Source organism: Pelobates fuscus, chromosome 1, assembly GCF_036172605.1.
Source record: "Pelobates fuscus isolate aPelFus1 chromosome 1, aPelFus1.pri, whole genome shotgun sequence".
Lineage (NCBI taxonomy): Eukaryota > Metazoa > Chordata > Amphibia > Anura > Pelobatidae > Pelobates > Pelobates fuscus.
In genome coordinates, this window is record NC_086317.1 from 340,456,757 (window position 1) to 340,482,626 (window position 25,870).

Consider the following 25,870-nt stretch of genomic DNA (forward strand, 5'->3'; position numbering starts at 1 on the left):
CCTGTATGTCTCTGTATGCCTTCACGTCTCTGTATTCATGTATGTCTCTGTATGTATGTATGTATGCCTGTATGTCTCTTTGCCTGTGTAGCTAAAAATCCTTGCATTAGTCCTAATGGCAGGTGCCTGTTCTGCCGATAAATGCAGATGTTCTTGCAGCTTCCCACTCCTCCCTCGTGCGCCCTCTGTGATGTCTGTCATTGACTGAGTATGTGTCTGTAAGTGATTGTGTGACTGTGTATCTGTCAGTGTGTGTCTGTCAGTGAGTTTGTGTGTGTGTGTGTGTGTGTGTGTGTCTGTTAGTGTGTGTCTGTCAGTGAGTGTGTCTGTCAGTATGTGTATCTGTCAGTGTGTGCTCGTCTATACTAGTCTTATTATAAATTAAATTCACCAAATGCATTGAATACATAATTTATCACAATGATAAATTATGTATTCAATGTACAATGTATATATTAGGCAGTATGTGTGTATGAATGTAGGTATTAGGCAGTTTGTGTGTATGAATAGGTTTCTGCTCTGCTCCTGTCCTCCCGCCCCACCACCTGCTCCCTAGATCCAATTCCCTCGCATCTCATCCGTACTCTGTCTTCTTCTCTTTCTCCACCTCTCACTAAAATTCTCAATCTCTCTCTCTCCTCTGGTATATTTTTATCGCCCTTCAAAAATGCAACTGTAACCCCAATTCTAAAGAAGCCCAACCTTGACCCTAACTCCCCATCCAACTACCGTCCTATCTCGCTACTGCCTTTTGCATCCAAGATCCTTGAAAGAATTGTTTATGCAAGATTGACAGACTTCCTCGAGTCCAACTCTCTGCTAGACCCGCTTCATTCTGGTTTCCGCGCTAAGCACTCTGTGGAAAGGCAATGACCAAAGTATCCAATGACCTATTCCCGGCAAAACCTCGTTGTCACTCCTTTATCCTAATTCTCCTTGACCTGTCTGCGGCTTTTGACACTGTGGATTATCAACAGCTTCTTCTCATCCTCCGCTAGACACATGCAATTCGTTTCGGTCCGAATGTGAATTTGGACGAATTTCGGGCAATTCGGACATTCGGGTACTTCCGAATGTCCGAATAGATGAATTGCCGAATTGTCGAAGTACCGAAGTTCTGAAATTACTGAATTTCTGAAGTGCTGAAGTTCCGAAGTGTCGAAGTGCCGAAGTTCAGAACCACAGTATTGCCTAAGAACTAATATACTTTCCCAGTGGAAGAATGAAGAATGTTACCCTGTATAAAATTTTAAATAAAAAGTATACAAACGTAGCCAGGATTCAGCTGAAAGCATTTGTAACACTTACAACAATCAAGTAACATACATTCATATAAAATGTAAGTTACTTAGCCAGTCAATGTAATGACAGGAATAAATACGTAGATAACTCCCTAATTCCCACGGTATTAGGGAGCTATCTACTAAAAGGCTGAAAGATCTAAATTGGTCTTTCAGACAAATTTACTAATACTAAGTAAAGATTACTTAGTATTAATAAATTATGCCCCTACTCGCTATACCGCAAGTAGGGGCATGTCTATTAAACAGTGAGCAGCCTGTGCCCCCCCACGGTCCCCACCCCTGAGCGGCGGGTGGGGGCCCTAAGTCAGAATAAGGGGGGGGGACCTAATGTCCTCCCCTCTGGCCCCCACCCCTGAGCGACGGGGGGGGTCCTAAATCAGAATAAGGGGGGGACCTAATGTCCTCCCCCATGGCCCCCACCCCTGAGCGGTGAGTGGGGGCCCTAAAGTAAAATGATTGGGGGGGGACCTATTGTCCTCCCCCCAGCCCACACCCCTGAGCGGTGGGTGGGGGCCCTAAATACTAATACAGACCTAATGTCCTCCCCCTTGGCCCCCACCCCTGAGCGGTGGGTGGGGACCCTAAATGAAAAATTATCCCCCCTCCCCTAGGTGACTAGGGGTCCCCAAACCCCTAATCACCCCCTCCCCCAAAAAACTAACCCCTACCTACCCCCCTCACCCTAAAAATAATGAGAGGGGGACCATTAACTAAGTACCTGTAAAAAAACAAAAAACTTACCATTTGAAGTTTTCTTTCTTCTAAAATCTTCTATTTTCAGCCCCAAAAAAGAGCAAATAAAAAATCCATAATAACCGACGCATTTAAAAAAAAAAAGAAAAACGAGCGCAAAAAAAAAAAAAGAATCCATCTTCACCCATGGAGGGCTCCACGCAGACTGAGCTCTGCAGGGCGGAGGAAGGCTTAAAAAGCAATTAGGCTCAGAGCACTCTGATTGGTGGGTCAAGCCATCCAATCAGAGTGCTCTGACAGGTAAATGAAGAGACTGACAGGTAAGTTGGCTGGCTTGAAATCCACCAATCAGCGTGCTCTGTGTCATTTTACAAAGCGTGGGAAAGTTCTTTGGAATTTTCCCACGCTGTGTAATTTGACACATAACTCTCTGATTGGTGGCTTGAAAGTAACATTAGTCACATTAGGTCCCCCCCAATTCTAATTTAGGGCCCCCACCCACCGCTCAGGGGTGGAGGCCAGGGGAGAGGACATTAGGTCCCCCCCTTATTAGCATTTAGGGCCCCCACCCACCGCTCAGGGGTGGGAGCCAGGGGAGATGACATTAGGTCCACCCCCCTATTAGTATTTTTTTATCAATCGGTTATTATCAATTTTTTATTTGGCCTTTTTTGGGGCTGAAAAAATAAGATTTTAGAAGAAAGAAAAAATCAAATGGTAAGTTTTTTTACATTTTTATTTTACAGGTACTTAGTTAATGGTCCCCCACTCATTATTTTTAGGGTGAGGGGGGTAGGTAGGGGTTAGTTTTTTGGGGGAGGGGGGTGACTAGGGGTTTAGGGACCCCTAGTAACCTGGCTGAGGGGGGTTAATTTTTTATTTAGGGCCCCCACCCGCCGATCAGGGGTGGGGGCCAGGAGGGGGGACATTAGGTCCCCCTTATTCTAATTTAGGGCCCCCGCCCACCGCTCAGGGCTGGGGGCCAGGGGGGAGGGCATTAGGTCCCCCCCTTATTAGTATTTAGGGCCCCCACACTCCGCTCAGGGGTGTGGCCCGGGGGGAGGACAATAGGTCCCTCCCCATCATTTTACTTAAGGTCCCCACCCGCCGCTCAGGGGTGGGGTCCAGAGGGGAGGACATTAGGTCCCCCCCCTTATTAGTATTTAGGGTCCCCACCCACTGCTCAGGGGTGGGGGCCAGGTGGAGGACATTAGGTCCCCCCTTTTCTAATTTAGGGCCCCCACCCACCGCTCAGGGGTGGGGGCCAGGGGGAGGACATTAGGTCCCCCCCATTATTAGTATTTAGGGCCCCCACCCACCGCTCAGGGGTGGGGGCCGGGGGGAGGACAATAGGTCCCCCCATTATTTTACTTTAGGGCCCCCACCCGCCACTCAGGGGTGGGGGCCGGAGGGGAGGACAATAGGTCTTGCCCCCATTATTTTACTGGGGGACCTATTGGGGTTCGGGAGGGGGACTTTTTTTTTTTTTTAACAGTGAGCAGCCACAGGCTGAATGAATGAATAGAACTGTCAGACGAATAAACAAACACCGAATGACGGTGTGAGTTTGTTCGTTAATCTTATTACAAGGAGGGAGCTACCGGCTCACAGCTCCCTCCTTGTAATATGTAAAAATAGAAGTGCAGGGAGCACCTGAGCCCCCCATATCCTCCCTCACTAAAAAAATCTCCTGAATGCCCCTACTCGCGCTATTCAACTAAACGGGGGAAATAGGGTCCCAGTTGGCCCCCACCCATGAGCTGTGGGTGGGGGCCCTAAATGACAATAAGGGGGGGGGGCTAGTGCCCCCCCCCAGCCCCCACCAATGAGTGGCAGGTGGGGGACCTAAATTACAATAAGGGGGGACATATTGTCCACCCCGGTCCCTACCCATGAGCAGTGGGTGGGGGCCCTAAAAAACAATGGGGGAGGGAGACTTATTGTCCTCCCCCTGGCCCCAGCCATGAGCGCAGGTGTGGGCCCTAAAAGACAACGGGGGGACCTATTGTTCTGCCCCCACCTATGGGTGACGGGTGGAGGCTAAATGAAAAAATACCCCCCGCCCCCAAGTGAGAAGGGGTCCCCAAGCCCCCACACCTCAATAAAAAATAGCCCTACCTACCCCCCTCACCTTAAAAATAGGGAGGGGGAACATTAAAACTAAATATCTGTAAATAAAAAAAAACTTACCATCTGATGTCTTCTGTTTTCTAAAACTTTCTTTTTTCAGCCCCGAAAAAGGGCAAATTAAAAGCCATTAAGCCCGTCGAACTTCTAAAATAAAAAAAAAGACCAGAGCTAAAAAAATAAATAAAAAATAAAAATAATCCATCTTCACCCATGGAGGGCACCGCGCAGACTGAGCTCCGCAGGGTGGGGAATGGTTTATAAAGCCTTCCCACGCTTTGCATTTTGACTCAGAGCGCTATGATTGGATTGTTTAAGCCAACCAATAAGAGTGCTCTGATAGGTAAATTGTGAGCATTACCTGGTTGGTTACTTTATTAGTAAGTTTTTTTTATTTACAGGTATTTTTAGGGTGAGGGGGGTAGGTAGGGCATTATTTAATTTTTTTGGCTGGGCCCATGGGTGGGGGCCAGGAAGAGGACAATAGATCCTCCCTCCCCTATTGTCATTTAGGGCCCCCACCTGCCACCAATGGGTTGGGGCTGAAGGGAGGACAATAGGTCCTTCCCCATTGTCTTTTAGTGCCCCCACCCAATGCTAATGGGAAGGAACAGGGGAAGACAATAGGTCCCCCATTGTCTTTTAGGGCCTCCACCTCCCGTTAATGGGTGGGGACCGGGGGGACTATAGGTTCCCCCTATTGTCATTTAGGGCCCCCACCCACCTCTCAGTGGTGGGGGGCTGTGGGGGGACCCTATGTCCCTCTTTGAATTAAATACCCCCTACTTGCGGGGCACAGGTGGGGGATCGGGGGGGACACTATGTCCCACCCGGTAGTTAATATATTCCCAACCATGGTGCCACTTATGAGAGGAGGTGGGCCACAGGCTGCTCACTGTTCAGTAGACATGCCCCTACTCGCGGCATAGCAAGTAGGGGCATATTGCTTACTAATACTAAGTAATATACCAATCTTGGTCTTTCAGCCTTTTGGTAGATAGCTCCCTGATACCGTGGGAATTAGGGAGCTATCTACAAAGCGGCTGGAAGATGCAGCCATAGCACGGATCAGAATTTCATTCAAATTAAATTTCGAACCGACCTAAAAGTACTGAATGTCGTCCTAATATGAATGAACAAACTGTTCTTATTCTGTTAGAACGAAATTCGGTAGTTTCGCCAGCATTCTGTCTAAATGACAGGACGTTCGGGAATACTGAAAGCAGGCATCGCGAGATGAAGGAGGATAGGGTGAGTATTGTGGGACAATTTCTCTGACCCACAGGAAGTAAGTCAGAGCTGGTCAGGCGTAGGAAATATACATAAGACCCTACTTTGTCTTATGTTTTAAAGAAAAATAGATTAGATGGGAAGAAAAGAAGAACAGATCCCGAGAGAGGGAGAAAAGAGGAAGCGATTGAGGAAAGGTAAGTTCGGCATGACAGTGCCGCTTTAAGGTTGCCTGGTGTGATGAATCACATTTTAATTTAGGTTACGTAGATGGATGGGTGCATGTGCGTCTTTTACCTTGGGAAGAGATGGCAGCAGGATGGACTATGGGAAGAAGGCAGGCTGGGGAAGGCAGTGTTATGCTCTAGGCAATGTTCTACTTGGAAACCCTGGGTCCTGGCATTCATGTGGATGTTAGTTACTTTGACATATACCACCTATGTAGAGATTGTTGCAGACCACGTACACACCTTCATGGCGATGATGCTCCCTGATGGCAGTGGCCTTCAAGAGTATAATGCACCCTGCTATAGTGCAAACATTGTTCAGGACTTAAAGGATCTGCTGCTAATGTCTTGGTGCCAGAAACCACAGAACTCATTCAGAGGTTTTGTAAAGTCCATGGCTCGAGCTGTTTTGGCTGTTTTGGCAGCACGAGGAGGACCTACATGATATCAAGCAGGTAGTTTTAATGTTGAGGCTAATCAGTCTATACGCTGTTTAGATTTTGTCATTTTAATTTGTTGCAATGTGGCGTTTATTGAATAAATTGTTGAAGCTAGCATATGCCTTCTTAAAGATTTATAAGGTATATAACCAAAAAGAAGAGAGCTGGAAGCCTGGAGAGAGCACTCAAAAACAAAGGGGGTAACCCTAGGGGAACTACCAAAGTAGTGAGAAATAGAGAAAGAGGGGTGAGTGCCCTAAATAGTTAATACATAACCTTTAATAATGCACTTAAAATTAATGTGGGAATAACCACAAGAGAATACATTAATACGTATGTCTCTTGAATGTGCAAAAAATTGTTTTTTGCACAATAATTTTCTGTATTGAGGACGCTGAAAACTTTTGAACAGGTCCTCTCTATTCATCCTACTAGGGAAACTTTCAATTTTTTTACGTGTTAGTGGTCTATAGATATGGGTTTTACCTTTAAACGCCAGAATATCTAACAGATACTATATGGGAAGTTTATCAACCTTTATATGTTAATAACAATTTACCTTCTCAGCCATTTGTTTTCTACTAGATTAATATCAGTGTCAGCTTTTATACTATTCTCTTGTGGTTATTCCCACATTAATTTTAAGTGCATTATTAAAGGTTATGTATTAACTATTTAGGGCACTCACCCCTCTTTCTTTATAAGGTATATGTTACGGTTACCCCCAGGCTAGCTGGAAGCTGGACCGCTTGGATGATCTGGATCCCGTTTTGGAGAGAGAGAGAAGCCGCTTCAGCTAGACGACCAAAAGAATCCTGTAAATGTAGAACAATCCCACAAGTTATTGTACAGCTAGGATACTCTTTTCCCCACAAAACCTGTCGAGGCTGCGATTTGAAGGTCAAACAAGAACTGGCTTTAATGGCACACAGGGATCGGTATTTATGCAAAATCTCAGGTCCAGGGACAGCCCCCTCTGGACCTGATGGGATACAGGAATAATACAAGGGATCAACCAATAAGAATAAAATGCATCATTTGAATTTGTTACCGCCCAGCTTGGAGATAATGAATCCAACGGCTATGACAATACAATTATCTCCAAGCGCCCAAAATACCACATTTTTATTACACATAAAAAACAGGTTAAAAATATATAACTTCAACTTTTCAGCTATAATTCGGGACTTCCACCATTCATTCTGTAGCCCAGGTCCGTGTCCAATAGTTCACCGAAGAGCGCCTCAAACCCACGAACCATATGCTTGGTTTCTTTGTTACAAAGTCCGTTCGCATATTTGGTCCCGAGCTTGAGATGGCGGCCATGTTTTTGAGTGAGTCAATAGGCAGCGGGACCTCGGCATCAAACTCGTGGAACCAGTAACAGTCAGAGTTGTGCACGAATCCCCGCTCTCTGGCTGGATGTTTCAGCTGTTCGGGAAATGAACGTAGACTGCCGTGAAGGGGGTACTTAACCTGCGGTTAACCACAACACTTAAAGGGACACTCCAGGCACCCAGACCACTTCTGCCCATTGGAGTGGTCTGGGTGCCAACTCCCACTACTCTTAACCCTGCAAGTGTAATTATTGCAGTTTTTTTTATAAATTGCAATAATTACCTTGCAGGGTTAACTCCACCTCTAGTGGCTGTCTATTAGACAGCCACTAGAGGGAACTTCCTGCTCTATAGCACAGGAAACCTGTGCTAGAGCGTCGCTGGACGTCCTCACGCTGTGTGAGGACCTCCAGCGTCGCTCAAATCCCCATAGGAAAGCATTGAAATTCGTTTTCAATGCTTTCCTATGGGGAGATGTAATAGGTCTCCTCCTTAGGTCTCCTCAGCCTTTCGGTAGTTTGACTATCGGGAGATAAGGCACGAACGAGAATGCCCGGAGGCCGTCAATTAACCTGTGGTTAAGCGCAGACCGCAACTCTCTGGGCGATCAAGTGGTAACACACTCCCCTCGCAGGGTGGTCGGTCGTTCAGTTGTTTGAAAAGGTGACCGGGGTTAAGTGGCGGCACACGGGTGGTCTGTTATTCGTTTAACGAATCGGTGTAAGTAATCCGTTCGTGAGTTGGGTACAGGATTCAAGTACCGAAGCAATATTATAGCAAAGAAACAACATAATGCTTGTCTGTAACGGTTTTGTAACAGTATATGTTTAGCTAAGTGTAAGATTACTATGTAGTTTGTATAATTGTAATATTATGATAAGAAGAGGACACTCACTTTTGTGGTATGGATGGATCAAAGAATTCACTGGTGGTTTTATGAGCATAAATTGAACAAGCAGTTAAGGAGCACAAACCTGCAAAATAGTAGGTTGAAACAAATGTATTACATGTCTGAGGGATCTGAAAATGAAGCTTGAAATAACAGCATCTCCATGTTCATAAATAGAAATTGCATTCTTGCTGGTATCATCCTTCCAAAATTTTTAATGCAGTAGCTGGTCATAATTGACTTGTTTTTTTAAAATGTCATTATTTGCATTGAAGCAATCATGATCCCGTATGAGAAATCCAATGCCAGCTCAGAAGATCTGTCAAACAGTGGAAGCGCTCACTTGTGATACACATCATTCATTAATTCATTCATATATTCATTCATCTATCCAACCACCCATTACCTGCCTTCGGTAATTTTGTTATAATAGTAAAAGTTCAGTTATGCTTTTATAGAGGAAGTGTCATACAATTGAATAAAAACGGAATAAAAACTTGTGTTAACTTTTTTTTTACCAGTTTTTTTTTTTTAATTTTTTTTTTAATTTATATTAATGATGTAGCAAATGACATCATAATCCAGTTCACACAAACCAAAGCCCGGGCAAATATTGAATAAATAAAAATGAAACTAAATATTGTTTAATTTCGCACTTACTATGAATGCTTCCCTAATGCTAACTGCCAAGAGTAAAGAATAAAGCTTATAACAAACACTGACAGAGAGCTATTTATTTTCATTTTTATTTATTCAATATGTTAGCTTGTGTGAACTGGATTATGATGTCACTTGCTATAGCATTAATATAAATTTAAAATAAAATAAAACAACTGGTAAAAAAAAAAAAAAAAACCCAAAGGCACCAATTTCAACATAAAGAGGTGTGAATTCCTAAATTTTGTTTTATTTTCCATGCTTTATAAATCCATATTTGTTACATTAGAGGATAAATAAACATAATTATAAAAATATCAGGCAGTGACAGTTCCCCTTTAAGGCACTCATGACATCTTCGATGACTTGTAATATATGTCTTATATAACCCAGTGTAAATTGTAAAAGGAAGAATTAATATCACTGATGTTGCGTGTAAGCTCACCACCTAAGATTTATATACAATTCTAGAGAGTTTGGACCGATTTGCATGGAACAGATACATTTAGTTATGGCAGTTGCCCATCGGTTGGTCCAGTTATGGCTGCAATGTAAAGAAACACTGTTATTCTTTCACTGGTCAGATATGAGAAACCCAACTCTGCAAATCCTTTAGAAGGATGTTAGTAAGTTAGAATTAATTGCTGAAATGTTTTGGATGACACAATGAGACATCAAAGCAGAAAATGTTTAACAGAGCACTTTAGTTTCCGGAATACAAACATGTATTCCTGATACTATAAATGTAAAACCACATGTAGGTCCTGGGCCCCCTTGGCTCCCGATAAAATGTTAAAGGAACACTATAGTCACCTAAATTACTTTAGCTAAATAAAGCAGTTTTAGTGTATAGATCATTCCCCTGCAATTTCACTGCTCAATTCACTGTCATTTAGGAGTTAAATCACTTTGTTTCTGTTTATGCAGCCCTAGCCACACCTCCCCTGGCTATGATTGACAGAGCCTGCATGAAAACAAAAACTGGTTTCACTTTCAAACAGATGTAATTTACCTTAAATAATTGTATCTCAATCTCTAAATTGAACTTTAATCACATACAGGAGGCTCTTGCAGGGTCTAGCAAGCTATTAACATAGCAGGGGATAAGAAAATCTTAATTAAACAGAACTTGCAATAAAGAAAGCCTAAATAGGGCTCTCTTTACAGGAAGTGTTTATGGAAGGCTGTGCAAGTCACATGCAGGGAGGTGTGACTAGGGTTCATAAACAAAGGGATTTAACTCCTAAATGGCAGAGGATTGAGCAGTGAGGCTGCAGGGGCATGTTCTATACACCAAAACTGCTTCATTAAGCTAAAGTTGTTCAGGTGACTATAGTGTCCCTTTAAGAACGGCAGTGGTTCTATTTCAGCCCTGCCCTGTAAAACATTGCTTGTTTAATATATACAGCAATATTTCCATTCAAGGGCTAAACACTCATTTTGACTGCCTTCCTGATACCCACCATTATTACTGTGAGAGCCGAGTCAAACTTGTTTTTTACACATCACTTTCTCTGAATGGTTCTTATAGAGGACATTCAATTGGAAGACTGCACATGTACTTCTTGTCCTCAATGCTCCTCTAGGTGAAGCACTGGATTGGACAAGAAGATAACGCAGCAATGCCTGCAGGATGATGTCGCAGGAGGAGGAGCAGTAGGCTGTACAGAGAGAGTCGCGACCCTGGGGAAAAAGAAAGCTAAATACCTTTTTTTAAAAATCTTATTTGGGGGGGGGTCTGAATCTAAACAAAGAGGAGAACAATATAGCATTAGGAATACATGTTTGTTTCTTATAGAGTGGTTGGTACATACAATGGGTTTTCAGTAGAGCAGATAGATGGTGATGAAGCAAGTGAACGTAAAATATAACAGGGAAACACATGCTCAATATGTCCTCAGCAGCAGGAAATAAACGTATGACTCACGGCTACAGCTGGATTCCTGAATGCACTGTCTGAGAAGTGCTAAAATTTCATTGATTTCAGTCATTCATTTAAATCCATTTTCTTATCATTCTAGTTTATCTAGTAGCTGTTACCGGTTAGAACACTCACCTGAAAATATGAACAAGAGTCCAGCTAAACAAGCAATTTTAGCTTTTGTTTGGTCACTTCCTCCAATCTTTGTGCATTTCATGCCGATAAATCCACATATAGACCCAAAGAATCCCAGGCATACAGCAGCAATCATTAGTGCTCTGCAAGCCTGCAAAAATCCTGAAGGTAGAAAAGAACATTTATTTGTTTCTACACTCTACACAGCATACTACAGCTTCAGTGTAGACAGGACGAATTTTGGAGTGTATTGAAAGGGGTTAATTTGCAGCACTACTGGAGAAGCCAGACTGGACAGGTTTAGGCCATGCATGTAGTGAGTATGTTTGTAGAGCTGGGGTAGGGAACCTTCAGATGTGGTGGACTGCATCTCCCATAATCCTCTTACAGTCAAAATGCTAGCAAACCATCAGGGGAGATGTAGTCCACAATATCTGGAGTGACAAAGGTTGACTACGCCTGATGTAAAGGATGATTGGGATATAAATATCACATGGCTTTTGGTGACACTTATGCCCATTTTCATGACACTTGGGTCTAATTATGATCTCTTTCTGAAAAGCCAATCAGCAGTATATATGACCTATTGAATCAACTTCAGCATACAGCATAAATCGGGCAAATTGTGTTATTGTTAAATATTTACAGCATAAATGTAGATTTGTTCATTATACCTTTATGTTTCTTTCAACACGTCAGGCTCATGCATTATTCCCATGGGTTTGCCAGCTGGAACAGGCAAACATCTATTTTTAGTTTTTTAATGCCTAAAGCTCATTTGTGAACAAACAAAGCACACATGAAGTGTCTGGTACAAGACATAATCACTGTTCCATGAGGCAAACTGGAAGTTAAGCATGTTTGTACATGCACTCCAAGGTTTTAGCACACTGTTTGCTTCACGTTACATTTTTTAAAACAATGTAATGTACAAAACACCGTTTTACATATAAAAAAGCAACGCCCATACAAAAAGGAGACAGGGTTCATGGTGCACTTACTTTCTGACCTGATAGATGATTTAACTAACGTTTGATTTGCTCTCTAGTGCTCAGAACACATACTGCTAGCAGTGCAATGAAGCACAAAATCCCATTCAGGTTCTCACGTCGCTGTCACGTTGTAGCTTGCTGAGTCACTGCATCTGAGCTGTGGTCTGTTGCATCCCAATTTTGCTGATACAAAATTCATGCTGTTAATGGATGTCTTTAGGATTTTTTTGTGGTTTCTCAAATTACAATGACATGTGATAAGCATGCCCTTATTATACAATCATCTACAGATCTAGTAAAGGGTGGTTGCCAAAACCCACGCCATACTCATGGTTACTGCCTACATTTCCACGCCACCCATGCTATTTTAAGGAGATTAAGAATATCAACTTCCCACTTAAAACCTCTTGTCCTGATGTTACCATTATATAAATCTTTAAAAACTCAATAAACACTTACACAGTTTTGGCATTATAATGACCCCTGCCCAAGATGAGCAGAGGTGTAATATTTGTTAATATCAATATAAACATTTTGGGGCCAGCAAGATCCTATAAAATAATCCCACCAAAGAAGGGTTAAAAAGGGGGCTTTGGTAGCTCATAGAATCAAGGCAGGGACTGCCACGGACACACTTTGCTAACAAACACCTAGGGGAGTTTGTCCAGACAAAAATAAGGTTACAAAAAAAGGTTAGTAACCAAAATCACACAATGATGTCCGATGTGTCTGATGTGGACCAAGCAAAAAACACAAAAGCCTGTTCTGGCTCAAGCTGGTTTTTGGGAAGCAAATCCTTAAAGCGTCACTGTCATGGTTTCATGCATTTTTTTTTTTTTTTTTTAAATCCCCCCTCCCAACTGCAATGCATTTTATTGTGCCCATAGTAACCTCCAAATGCCCCTAGGCCCCCCATTTTACCTTTTTTTTTAAAAAAATCTTTATTTTATGCCCGGATATAGGTCCTGGGCGCCGCCATCTTTGTGTGGGCAGATAAAGGCACTGTGGGACATGTCATCTGCCCACACTAGAAGCGCTGTAAAATTTTCACGCATGCCCAATTAAATACTTGGGCATTTGCTATTGTCTGAAATTCGGGGTGGAGGCAGTAGGGCAGTAGGGCCCCCACCCACCGCTCATGGGTGCGGGCCGGAGGTGGAAAATGGAACCCCCTTTTTAGTTTAATAGCCCTCACTTGGGAGGCACAGGTGTCCCCGCCTTTAATTATTTAAATAGGTGCCCTACCATGGGGCACTTTATTGGAGTGGGGGGGGTCTGTTTTTTTCTTTTCAACAGCCTGTGGCTGCTCGCTAAAAACAGAGAGGGAGGTGCAGCGCCTGGAATGTCCTTGGAGGAAAAATAGGAAACTGATAGTGAAGTACGTAAAAAATACAGTAAGGTGAGGGTGAATAAAATTATATGCACTCACACTTTATAGGAGCTTAGGTGCAGCTCCAATTTAGACGCTTGGGCGGAATAATTCCTGCCTGAGGATATGGTGGAGTACAGACTCTATAAGAGGTTCTTGTGGATGCAGCTTCTCTTGCAGATATGTAGGAGAAATAAGAGATATATAGTGCAATATGCCAGACTCAATATTGCTCTATACAACAAGCTTAGGTGGTAGAAGGTCTTATCTTATTTACTAATAGTAAGTAATTTTTACTTAGTTTTAGTAAAGTTGGCTTTAAGCCTTTTAGTAGATATAGAAAAGACTTTACAATACTGGAGCGCTTAGTATACACAGTTCTACAGGGGTAAAGTGAAGTTATTTAATAATTGTGTATTACACACTCTTTGAATGCCTGCTACCACACTTCAAAGTGATCCCTTCACCACATAAAAGAAATAGAAATTATAGTGTTAAGAAGTGGAGCAATATTAGCACTGAAGAACACAACCCCTTTTCCACATGCAATCAAGTAAAGAAATTTATACTTATATTGCTTGTTACTTAATGTCCCAATCCAAGCTCAGCATATATGGGAAAAAATATACACCTATTCATACAAATATACACCTAATCAACACCTATTGATTCATGCAGATCTGTTCTATGATCCTTTTTATATATATTTTTTCCCATATATGCTGAGCTTGGATTGGGACATTAAGTAACAAGCAATATAAGTATAAATTTCTTTAATTGATTGCATGTGGAAAAGGGGTTGTGTTCTTCAGTGCTAATATTGCTCCACTTCTTAACACTATAATTTATATTCCTTTTAGTAGATAGCTCCCTAATAACATAGGAATTAGGGAGTTATCTACTAAGTGGCTGCAAAATGCAGCCACAGTATGAATCCGATCAGAATTGAATTCATTTAAATGACATTTTTGAACCAAATAAAATGCACAAATTTTGTCCTAACACAAATAGACAAACTGTACTCATTCTGTTAGGGCGAAATTGGGTAAATTTGCAGATGCCCTGTCTAAATAACAGGACGTTTGAACAGCAAATGAAGCAACATGAGATCACAGAGGAAGGGTGAGTATTGTGGGAAATTTTCTTTCACCACAGGAAATGAAGCAGAGTTAAACTCCTCCTTGGGTCAAAGAAGGTCAAGCATAGAAAAAATACGTAAGACAAAGTAGTCCCTACTTTGTCTTATGAATAGAGGGGTAGGTGGAATATCAGTACTTGTAATTATAGTATGTGGCAGCTGAAACTTCACAAAAAACAGAGTCTCTTCTTTTCTGGTGGTACGATGGGTGTAAATAGTAGGATCAGGGAGCAGCGCCTGTGATGGAATTCCCACACTCAGAGCGATATGGAGGAGCGAAGGAAAAAGACAAAGATATAGTGTAGTATATTAGGATCTTAAGTGGTAGTTAATGAAGGGAAAGGAATCGCACTTACAATTTTCTGGAGCTTATACTCAGCTCCAGATATGTGCACCTGGACGGTATAATCCCCGTCTATGGATATGTAGATGGTCCTTGGATGTTCTCAAAAGGGGGTCTCCGGAGGTAGTAGGGTATATCTCCTTTCCAATAGCAGTGGCCCGGTATTCGAATAGTTGTTGATATATAAAAAAGAGGATAGAAACATAAAATAGTGCTCTCTGGATGATACAGAATAAAATAATAAAAGATGTATACTCACAAGTAAAGAGCAAATGGGATATTGCTCAATATATGTAAGCGTAGGTGGTGTGATCCCCACCAAGGATATTACTCCTCGAGTCCTTCAGTGGGGGTGTTGGAGAGAGTTGAAAGGAATTATATTTAAAAAAAATAAATAAATAAAACAAAAGGATAGGCTTGGAGGCTCCAATAGCATAAATGGGCTATCTTTATTGGAGACAAAAAAATAAATAAATCAGTAACATAAAACAGCTTCAAAAACGCGTTTCTCCTGCAAAGAGGCTTTATCAAATATGTCTTCCCTATTTACCTATTTACCTTTCCTACTATTGTTTCATATATATATATATATATACTTTCAGACAGTTACTTTTCTCCAGTCACTGACTTTATTGAAAAGTAACTATTTGCCTGATCTGCAGTTCACATAACTGATTAACTTATGGTTACATTTTGGAGAATTCACTATTGATTATTCTGATCTTCACCTTCCTAGAAAAGGTACCTATTACTTTGAGCAATCCTTTCTGTATATACTTCTATCCCCTGTATATATTCCTCCAACCCCCTGTATTCCTGTGCTCACTTTTTTTTAAAGAATATCTATTAAACGTTAGATTTTCTGTGTCAAGTTTTTTAAGGATCTTATCTAACCAGGACAGATTACGTTCTCTCTTTTTCTATATTTAAATTTTCGTGAAGGGTTACCCCCTCTAATCTGTCCTTAAGATAGCTTCTATACACACTAATAGCTACCTACAGCTTTCTCTCTTTTTTCTGGATTAACATTTGGCAGTTTGGAAAAGGTTCCAGACTACCTGTCATGTGTGCCAGGGGTGCAACTAGCTTCCTGCACAAAAGTGTAAAGTTATTTGGATGTCCAGCAGAATTGCTGCATGTACAGATTCCAACCACTGTGATCATCTTAAAGCAGAAGTTGTAATGGTGATTGGAGTAACCCTTTAACGATAGTGTAGCACAAAAGTGTCACTTACTCCAGGTATAAACTATTTAGCCACCAATTAACAAAAAACTGCAAAACTCTCATAGTTACTCTATATAAGTTCTGGTCTTAAATAAGATGCAGCTCATTGCCTAGTATCAATTCAAGTGAAGTTAAAGTACAACAGAAGATATTGTTACAGGGGTGCTGGGAATTCGTACCTACCTAAAGGAAAATCTAAAGGCTGCTCTTTCTATGGGTTCTACCTACACATGCTATGCACAGTAGTGGCAGGAAAAGAGAAATAGATTATAAATACATGGTGTATTATAGTCCGCTAGCATAAACAGTACCGATTTGCTCTCCAGTACTTCAATATAAACAATCCCAAAACAGCTAGAGATGATTCCTGACCAACTACAAGAAATTAGGTTCATCTTCCAAAAATGCTCCTATATCTGAATCTGAAAAAAGTAATATAAAGTCATTTTATATTTACATTAATATAGTGTAATCAAACAATACCACTGAAACATCTTATTCCCACATTTTACATCACAGCTAATATGACTGACTGTCTGAATTAGCCAATTATCTGTCTCATTTTACTACAAGCTAATAGATTGTTAACTGTGTTTGCTTTCTGCTTTTTTTTTTTTTTTTTTTTTTGAGATTTGCTGGAGTTCCAACCCAACTTTTGTAAGGAAACAAAGACTTTTTTGGACCTACGACTCATGATTCATTGGCAAACAATCATACATGCATGTAGTAGGGTTTATTACAGTAGATGTTGTTAACACATTCTATGACAGGTCTAAGATGGACTGCTGGTTCTGTGCATCTCCCATGAGAGCATATCCGGCAGGAGAGTGGCTGAGAATCACAGAGCCTTGTGGCGTGTGTAAGGGAGCACAGCGCAGATTCACGAGGCAATGCTGGTAAAGTGAAGTCAATGTGGCATGGATGGATGAGTCCAACACTTGTCAGAGTCCACTCACCAGTCATAGCTATTTTTGGTACTCAAATTGTTGGTGACCTACACTACAGGTCACTTCAAGTTATGTCAGGCCATAGAATGAGTCACTATCGAGGACAATGATAGTGGCATTAGAGTGATCACATGGGCATAATAAAATGGAGGCAATGTGGCATTTGGGAAATGTGCCATTAATGTGGGCATTATGAAATGTGAGCACGTGGGCAATAATAATTTAGCCTTCAATCATATTTGTATTATATTAAAACATAGTAATGTAATTTTATCAGCAATAATAGAGACACTGTAAAAATGATTTTGAAACATTTCAGGTTTACATTTGCACAAGCATTCAGTGCACATATACTTATGTAACAGGAAACAACAAAATATTTCTGCGTATACCAACTGCTAAAAATTAGAGGAAACATTGGTGGGCCCCCCTCAATCTTGTAACACTTTTAAAAAGCATACCACCTGTTCATTTAAATCATCATATCTACACAACTTTTCTACAACCAAGTCACTATCAGGCATCAACTGAATAGAACACCTATAGCAGTCTGGCTATATTTTTATTCAGATTGTTTCTGAACTTCAAAACACATCATGAAGCCTCGGGAGTGTTCCAGTGAGAGCTGAACTTTCCCTAGCCCTACAATATGTTTTAATCACAAACCTATTGTAAAAGAATGTAAGACCTGTTACTGGGAAAATCTTTTTTTTTTTTTTTACAGTAAAAACTCAAAGGCTATGATACTCCACTGTTACTCATTAATTGGGATTATCAGTTCTTTGATCACCGACATACTTATAAGGGCAATTCAATTGCACCCTTGGCACAAAAATACTGTTGATAGGATAATCAACGGTAGCATTGCAATTCAATGCTGTGTGCTCAGACACCTTGTCACCAGTTAAAATAGGTGTTAGCTCAACTATTTGTTCTTGTACAAATCTATGGGGTAAAATGCACAGAAATGCCGGCATATGCGCTAACCTTACCCAAACCCCCATTAAGACACGGACACAGGTTATACTGTTGGAAATAATAGTCCATCGCTTTATTAATTATTAACTATTAATTAATCAATTAATTAAGGAATAACAAATGGGGTCATTGCCAACAAATATTATTAAGTCAACATCCCCCCATATAAATAACATACCCCTGGCAATGACCCCACAATAATAACAATAGATAACAATCTAAATAACATATTAACACAGAAACTGGCCGTCCAATATGACCACATTTCCACCAGATTAAGTTGTAGGGGTGTACCAAAACACCGCTACCCACCATATTGATTGTAGGGGTGTACCAAGACACCGCTACCCATCAGATCAATTGTAGGGGTGTACCAAGACACCGCTACCCACAAGTTCAAGTGTAGGGTGTACCTTGCCAACCAAAACCCCAAAAACCAAACCACTCCAGCATCAACAACTCCAGAGGAAAACCTGGCTGCACTCCTTGTCTCCGAACTGTGGCCCTCTTCTGTGCCCAGTAGATGTAAGAGTGGCCTACCAACCAGGCCACCCAACTGGAAACGAAAATTTAATTAGTGACAAGGCATAACGCCAAACACAACCCCATAAATCCATGTCCATTAAACCAAATATTCGGGCTGTAGGACTTAACCTGCCTATACATTTCACCGGATCCTCACTTAAACTCAGGCGTGACGCCTCTGTCACTGCCCCTACCTGGAAAGAATGGGTCCCAAACTGCATGGGATCCAAACCCAACATCGTCAAACCCATCCGAAAAACCCAAAGGAATTGGAATCGCGATAGAGCGGATCTGTCCCCATGTACCAGAAAACCACCTGGAATGTCCGGGCGAAGCTCCATGTAGTGTGATGCACATGAAACCGAGCATATTCCTGACCCAGGCAGGGAATACAGCGTTACCACACAACCTTTCAGACAGCCTATTAAAGACTGCAGTTCTCTCAGCGTAATCTTTTTGGACCTGCGGATTTTTGCCATGAGCTCCCGAAGTGCAGCCAACTTATCCCTAGGTAGCCAACATTCTCCCACCACTGAATCAATCTCCAACACAAGAAAACTGAGAAATGTGGTAGGACCCACCGTTTTGTCAGATGCCAGGGGCATGCCAAATGAATGAGCCACCCATTCCAACGACCGCAGGGTATGGCCACAACGGTCTGACCCTGCCGTGCCCACACACAAGAAGTCATTAAGATAATGTACTAAAGAACCCCCTCCTGATTCCTCCTTCACCACCCACTCCAAGCATGAACTAAACTTCTCGAAGTTTGAACATGAAATTGAGCAGCTCATAGGCAAGCAAAGGTCCACAAAATAAGCCCCATTGAAAATGCAACCCAACAGATGGTGACAATCTGGATGGATCGGCAGTAATCGAAAAGTCGACTCCACGTCTGCCTTTGCCATTAATGCTCCACATCCTGCCTTCTGAACCAACTCAACTGCCTGGTCAAATGATGTGTAGGAAACAGAACACAGTGCCTCATCAATGTCCTCATTCACCGCGAAGAGCCCTTCGGATATGACAGATGATGGATCAGGTGAAACTTACCCGGTTCTTTCTTGGGCACTACGCCCAAAGGAGAAATCCGTAAGTCCGCCAACGGAGGGTGGGAGAACAGTCCCGCCATCCTACCCAGCAGAACCTCCTTTTACCATTTATCCCGAACCACCTCCGGATGCTCAGCAACCGACTTGTCACACAATCGACTCAAAATCCTTTCCTTAAAAGGAATACAAAACCCCTTGGAAAACCCATCTATCAACAATTGTGCGTCTCCCCGATTACCGTACCGGCTTAGCCAAGAAAACATCACATCAACCTTCACTGGCATGACCCCCAGCTCCGCTGGCAGATGTAGACTTTCCCTGCTTGAAGCACCTATTAACGCCGTGGGCGCCCCCACAGCCGGAAGATCCGTGCTGAAATTTACACACGGCACCCCACTTGCATTGACCTTCATTGAACGACCAACAGAACCCTTTCTTCTGACTGGCCAACGAGGAGGAGGTTAATCCCATGCCAGCCCTGCCCTGAAAGGGCGCAGTTTTCTGAGCCATCATCAGTTTCATCCAAAGCATGTCCCACCGCATACCGGGATTAGCTGACAACTGTTGGCGGAACTGATCATCGTACTTCTACCAAGCCAAGCCCCAATAAGTTCGATAAGCCTCCCATATCCCGTCCAAATAACAGAAAAATTGAGAACACCACTCGGGAAACTTTCCCCTAAGACACTAGCCAGAATACAAAATGCCCGAAGCCAGTTCCCAAAAGACTTTGGTATCTTCCAATACCTTACCTCTTTTCCTCCTCCTCCTTCTTGGCATCTTTCTTATCTTCGTCTTTCAGATCAATATATTCATCCAGGGGAACGAGTTAGAAAATCTCAAGTAATTCACCCCGCTAAATCTTCTCCTTCACTTCCGATTTGAGATTACAGCCCAAAGGCCCAGCAAATGACACATGTACATTCTGCATGGCAGCTTCGGGGATCTGGCCCATCAACTCCGCACGCTCACTAACTGCTGCCGACATCCCAGACCCAAGCGAAGGCACCATTGTCTCGCCCTGAACACTACCCGCTGCAGCCACCAGAACCGTCGCCGCCACCCCACTCCTGCCTGGCAGCGGACCCTACATCCGACTAAATTGTGACTCCTGTGTATCTACGGGGTAGGCCTATCCTTCCGATACCTCCTGTCAGGTGACCTGTAATGCCTGCTCCGGCTCCTCACCCTATCCTCGGATGAAGTTGAATGCCCCCTGCTGTAATACCTCCTAGAAGGGGTCCTATCTCTGCTGTGCCAATCCGCTGTGGACCGTCTATCCTCACTGCACCTGGTCCTATCCCCGATACCTCTCCGAAGATTCGCCTGGCCTGGGACACCCAGTGATCCGCTGTCCTGTGTCGTAGAGCGGTGCTCCCTGTGCTCCCTGACCGCATGACTCCTCCAATCTGGCTCCTCCACCTCCCCGGCTCCATGCAGCCGTATGCCTTCTCTTCCACCTGACCCTGTGCGGGCCGTACTGCGCTGTCCAGGCCCAGTCTGGGCCGCATGAACTCCTCTCCTGCCTGTCAGGCCTACGTGGCCCCTCCCTGGCCGTAGAAGCGCTGCGACTTATCCCTGCCTGACTGCCTGAGCCATCCCCTGCCCGTGCTGCCTTAGCCCTACCTATGACGGCGGCCTCCACCACAGCCGGGGCTGTACTAGATTCCCTCTTGCCGCCTGGACCCCGCACGGCCCGTTCCCTTCCATGCCCCTGGGCACCCAAGTCCTGCCCCACACCACCAACCGATACAAGGCCCATGGGGGCCGACTCACTGATTAAAGCAGGGGCATCTCCGGTGTTGGTTGCAGGCCTGGTGGCACTCCCGGCTTTGCCGGAGCCATCTGTTTTTCGAACCCAACCTTTCCCCCCAGCCGCGATCCGACTGGGTGCAGCCCGACCTGGGAGATGCAGACATGCTGCCTCCCATCCCCGACCTGCTCCAGCAATGCTGCCTGATGTGGACCACCTGTCAGGGGCCTCTGTAGTCAACACCTCCGACCCAGCTCCAATACCGTCAATCGCCGCTTTGACCATGCGACCCGCTTCGGAACCCTCTGCTGCGGGAGCAGCTCCTGGGGATGGGCTCCTCCTCCGTGCCAGTGCTGAACCAGGGGCCTCGTCCTCCGTGTAGGTCGTTGCTCCAAACCCACTGCGGGCCCACCCGAAGGCCCCAGGGCTGCCATCCGCTCCTGCAACCACGCAATTCCCTTACTGCCACTCGAACACCTGCAAGAAATTCTTCAAGAAGACCTACCCAAACCTGAGAGACAACTGACAGGTAAGTTTAAGTTCAGTTACAATGGCCACTTCATAAGATGGCCGGTATAAATACTCTCATCGTGGCTCCGCCCCACCCAGGTTGCCAGCTGTCACTCAGACTTTCTATGGCTGTTATGCCTACTTCCTGGCTCTGTCAAGGCCCACTACCCTAGCTGTGCTGATCCATGGGCTACATTCTCCCTGAACCAAGTCTGCACCAGTCTGCTTAGCACTTCCTGTTGGGGGAAGCCCTAAAGACTCATCAAGTATCCATGACCTGGTTGCCATTTTCTAATGCATCACTGTACGTGGTACTTTAGTAAGAGCACTTGGCAAACAGACGTTCTTTTAACTTCATTATATACACAGGGCATATTACATAAAAAAACTGACATGGTCACAACATGTTTATGCTTTCATTAAAAATGAGTCTTACTTGTGAAACACAGGATACAAACATCTGCTTTTCTTTCTTTCGTTCTTTCTTATCATTTTCAATTAATTAAATTCTATGCACAAAGTGATAAAGATCTACATACTGATCAATGGTTGGCGAACTGTCATGTATTTTCCTCCATTCTCTTACCATGCACAGGTACTGTATAGTACTGGGAGATTTGAGAGAGAGCAACAAGGCGAGTGTCTGATGGCAGTCATTCAAACAAAGCTGAAACCCTACAGTTGCTATGTGTACTTATATGTATACATTCCTGTTTAACAATGTTAGCAGTTGGTGTGGTTAGTGTCTGTTATGTATGATAGAATGTAATATCTCCGTATGTCTTTGTTAGTGCGGCACACATGTTAATTATCCAAAAAAATTTATTTTATTCCTGTTCTAGACAGTTTTGTCCTGATATATCATTCATCTCTAACTTGGAGAAAAATCCTGTTTTCCTGTATAAACCAACTCCGTACAATGGAGAGTCTGTGTCAGTTCTAACTCTCCATGTGGAGTTATATGAGTCCTAATTACTAAACCTACCGTTGCGAAAAACGTCTATTTCTCTTCAGGTACATTTCAACAACAAATTTGCTGTTAATTGTGACTGCATTTATTCTATGTATCACATTAACTTTCTAATAGAACATTTGAAAGATATTTTACTGTTTAGTACGTTTCTTATTCATATATTTTCCTTCATGTATTCTGATTGATGGGGATCTGTTTTTAAGGATAAACAAATCCTACAGTGAGTTTTTGCAATAAGTATAAAGGCATGGGAATTTAGTTCGGTGTTTAGTTTGTATATTAGCTGGGAACCTGTTTTTTTTTAATTTATTTTTTTAATTGTATATATTCGGTTAACTCATATTAGTTTTCTTCAATCGCCTAAATATCTGATACATGTACTACATGATAACAGTTTTACACCAGCTTCTGTGTGCAAAACATAGTAGATACAACTAAATAATGTTCATTGACTATTTAAAAATGATTCCATATAATTTTCTCAACAGAACAACATTTTTATTATGATATTCTTAGACAAGAACAAATAATTATTTGAACTTTTTTCAGACATTAGTTTAATAACCGATTGTTGGAAGAGATTCATTAAAATGTGAAATGTTCAGTTTATGTATGAAAACTAGATGATTATAATTTATATTGTGTATTTATTTTTGGTTAGATGTTCAAATAAGTAGGACATATTTTTTGTAAGTTAAAAAAAAGTTACATGAAATTCTGAAGGATGGATAAAAAAAACCAAGGGCAGTTTCTAATGTCATTTTGTTGTCCTCATTGGAACATTGTAAAACATGCTATGACAAAACTATGCATCATCAATTTGTTAAACTTTTTTAAATTTGGTCAAACACATGTTGGATTTTTTTTTAAATTTAAATAAAAAAATGAAAATGTGTCCTAAAAAGTAAAATCTCCAACAATGTAAAAAGAACACTAAAACTAGATTTTGGCATTTTTGTATTACAAAAAAAAAGGATTTGTGTAATTTTCACTTGAGGATTATAAAATTATTGATAATAAGCATCTTAATTTCTAAAACCAAAGCATTAAAAATTAAATGTATGAATAATTAACAATTGGAGTTTTTTTTTGTTCTGAATGCATGTACAAAACAAACCTAACAAAGACTTGTTAAAGTGAGATAGCTCGATAGCAATGGTATTTTTTGCAGAGTGAGATAACTTATACAGTTCAGAATAATAATCTAGAACAAAACTGCATACAGAGTTAGTGTATAGGCCATTATAGTAGCCATTGGCCAATAGAGAAGATGAGTGAAGCTAGCCTAAACTTTATCTAATAATAATACGTTTGTAAAGTAAATGTAATGTGTTTTTTTTATTATGAAAACCAATACATTGATGCAGGCAAGAAAACAGCTTCCTTGTGCATCAAACCAATATGTTGTCTTTAAATTATTTTCTCTCTCATGTTTTGATAATACATCCACATAATTAAGAAGGGAGTAAAGTAAAGAAATTAAGAATAAAATGATAAATTAATTAAGAAAAAAAAAGTTGTATTGCAATTAGGGAATAAGGGTAGATCAAAACTAATTTATGCTATAATCAGTCCATACGGGACATGTTCTGGGAGTATTGATACAAGTTGATACAAACACTGTCTTAATTAAATAAATTATTTTAAACATTAATCAAATCAAATATAATTTATTTTTTCTTTACAGTAATTTGATAATACATATTTTCTGTGATATTTTCATATATGAATATGTGTCTAGAATATCGTCTATGAAACCAAGAGGCTGCACTCACCTGAATATGCATACATAGAATATCTTCTATTAATTTTCTTTTAATATACTTTTGTACTTTAAATTATATGTAATTGGTAGAACTACTATTACAATTAGTTGAAATCTGAACCTATTGAAATATATTGTCAGAAAGAAGTAATTATGATTGTACCCCTGGGAATTTTTTTTTGCATAAATAACAAAGATTGCAATATGTAGATTCAACTGATATTGGTTAGCAAAACTGTCTTCAAACTTGTACTTGTACAGAAGGGCACAGATCTGTTCTTACCTTCAACTCTGAAGAGGGTCAAGTGGGGTCTACAGTGGTATGACCCAAGAGCATTTCCTGCACAGTTCATCCACAAGCCCTGAAAGACCCAAGTAGCGGTAATTACAGAGGTAGCACGGCTTGTCACCTTCCACTCATTTGATATAACTGCACCAATAACTGCTCCAGTGCCAGATATACAAAATATCAAAGCTAATATATGCACCCCAGTCATGCTCCTTGACTAAGGATCACACGGATTGTCTTCAGTTGGGCCTTCAGGAGCAGAAAGCAGTAAGGTAAAGAATACAGGTCGTCCTGTGCATTTTCTGTAATCTGGTCACATTAAACATGGTCTGAAACTATAATGTCCCTTGTAGTACATGGCTTTCATGCTTCACTGACAGAAATTGTGCTAAGGTTCAAAGGACCATTCCCGGCAAACAATGACTAAAGCTGCAACACAAAATATAATTACATTGAGCTTGACATGTTTTCTTTCTGACAGCTAACTACTATTTTATTTTGAGGCTATATAGGGGTTTGGTACCATTAGCAAGAGACTGGTATTTGTGTAGGTGTCAATTTCATAGAAATTATATTGAAACATTCACTTTGAATTCAGTATTTCAAATAAACTTAAAGATTAATGAAACGTTAAAAAGTTGTAGGAATAGAAACAAAGTCCAAATTAATGAAGTGATGCCGTTCTACTTAAGGTAATGGTCTGTACACGGGTTAATCACAGTTTGACCAAATAAGAGAACATGATTTTTTTTTTTCCATATGGAAAAAGTAAAGTGTTACTTTGTTAAAGAAACACTATAGGTACCCAAACCACTTCATCTCAATGAATTGGTGTGGGTTCCATGTGCCACCCTTTTTACCTCTGCAGTTGAAAACATTGCAGTTCTGCAGGAATGGCAATGTTTTCATTGCAGGTTTAACCTCCTGTAAGTATAACAACCACTAGGGGCGCTTCTATGAAATAGCAGAGTAAACTCTGATAGTAAAGCTTGTGCATTTGAATGCAATCTTTTTTTTTTTTTTATCAAGTATACTTCAACATGTAGGGGTG

General features: G+C 41.7%; 1 protein-coding gene across 2 annotated transcripts in view; it reads right to left on the minus strand.

Annotated features, from left to right (window-relative positions):
* CLDN10 (claudin 10) overlaps window positions 1–25,125 on the minus strand; it is a 36,048-nt gene extending 10,923 nt beyond the window's left edge. For both annotated transcript variants that reach the window (XM_063425768.1, XM_063425763.1), the window contains exons 1-3: window positions 24,814–25,125; window positions 10,961–11,122; window positions 8,254–8,332 (exon numbers count right to left, since the gene is read on the minus strand). In XM_063425768.1, the coding sequence (XP_063281838.1) occupies window positions 8,254–8,332; window positions 10,961–11,122; window positions 24,814–25,027 (455 nt within the window). In that variant the 5' untranslated portion in view covers window positions 25,028–25,125. The remainder of the gene's footprint in view (window positions 1–8,253; window positions 8,333–10,960; window positions 11,123–24,813) is intronic.
* Between the last annotated feature and the right edge of the window lie 745 nt (window positions 25,126–25,870).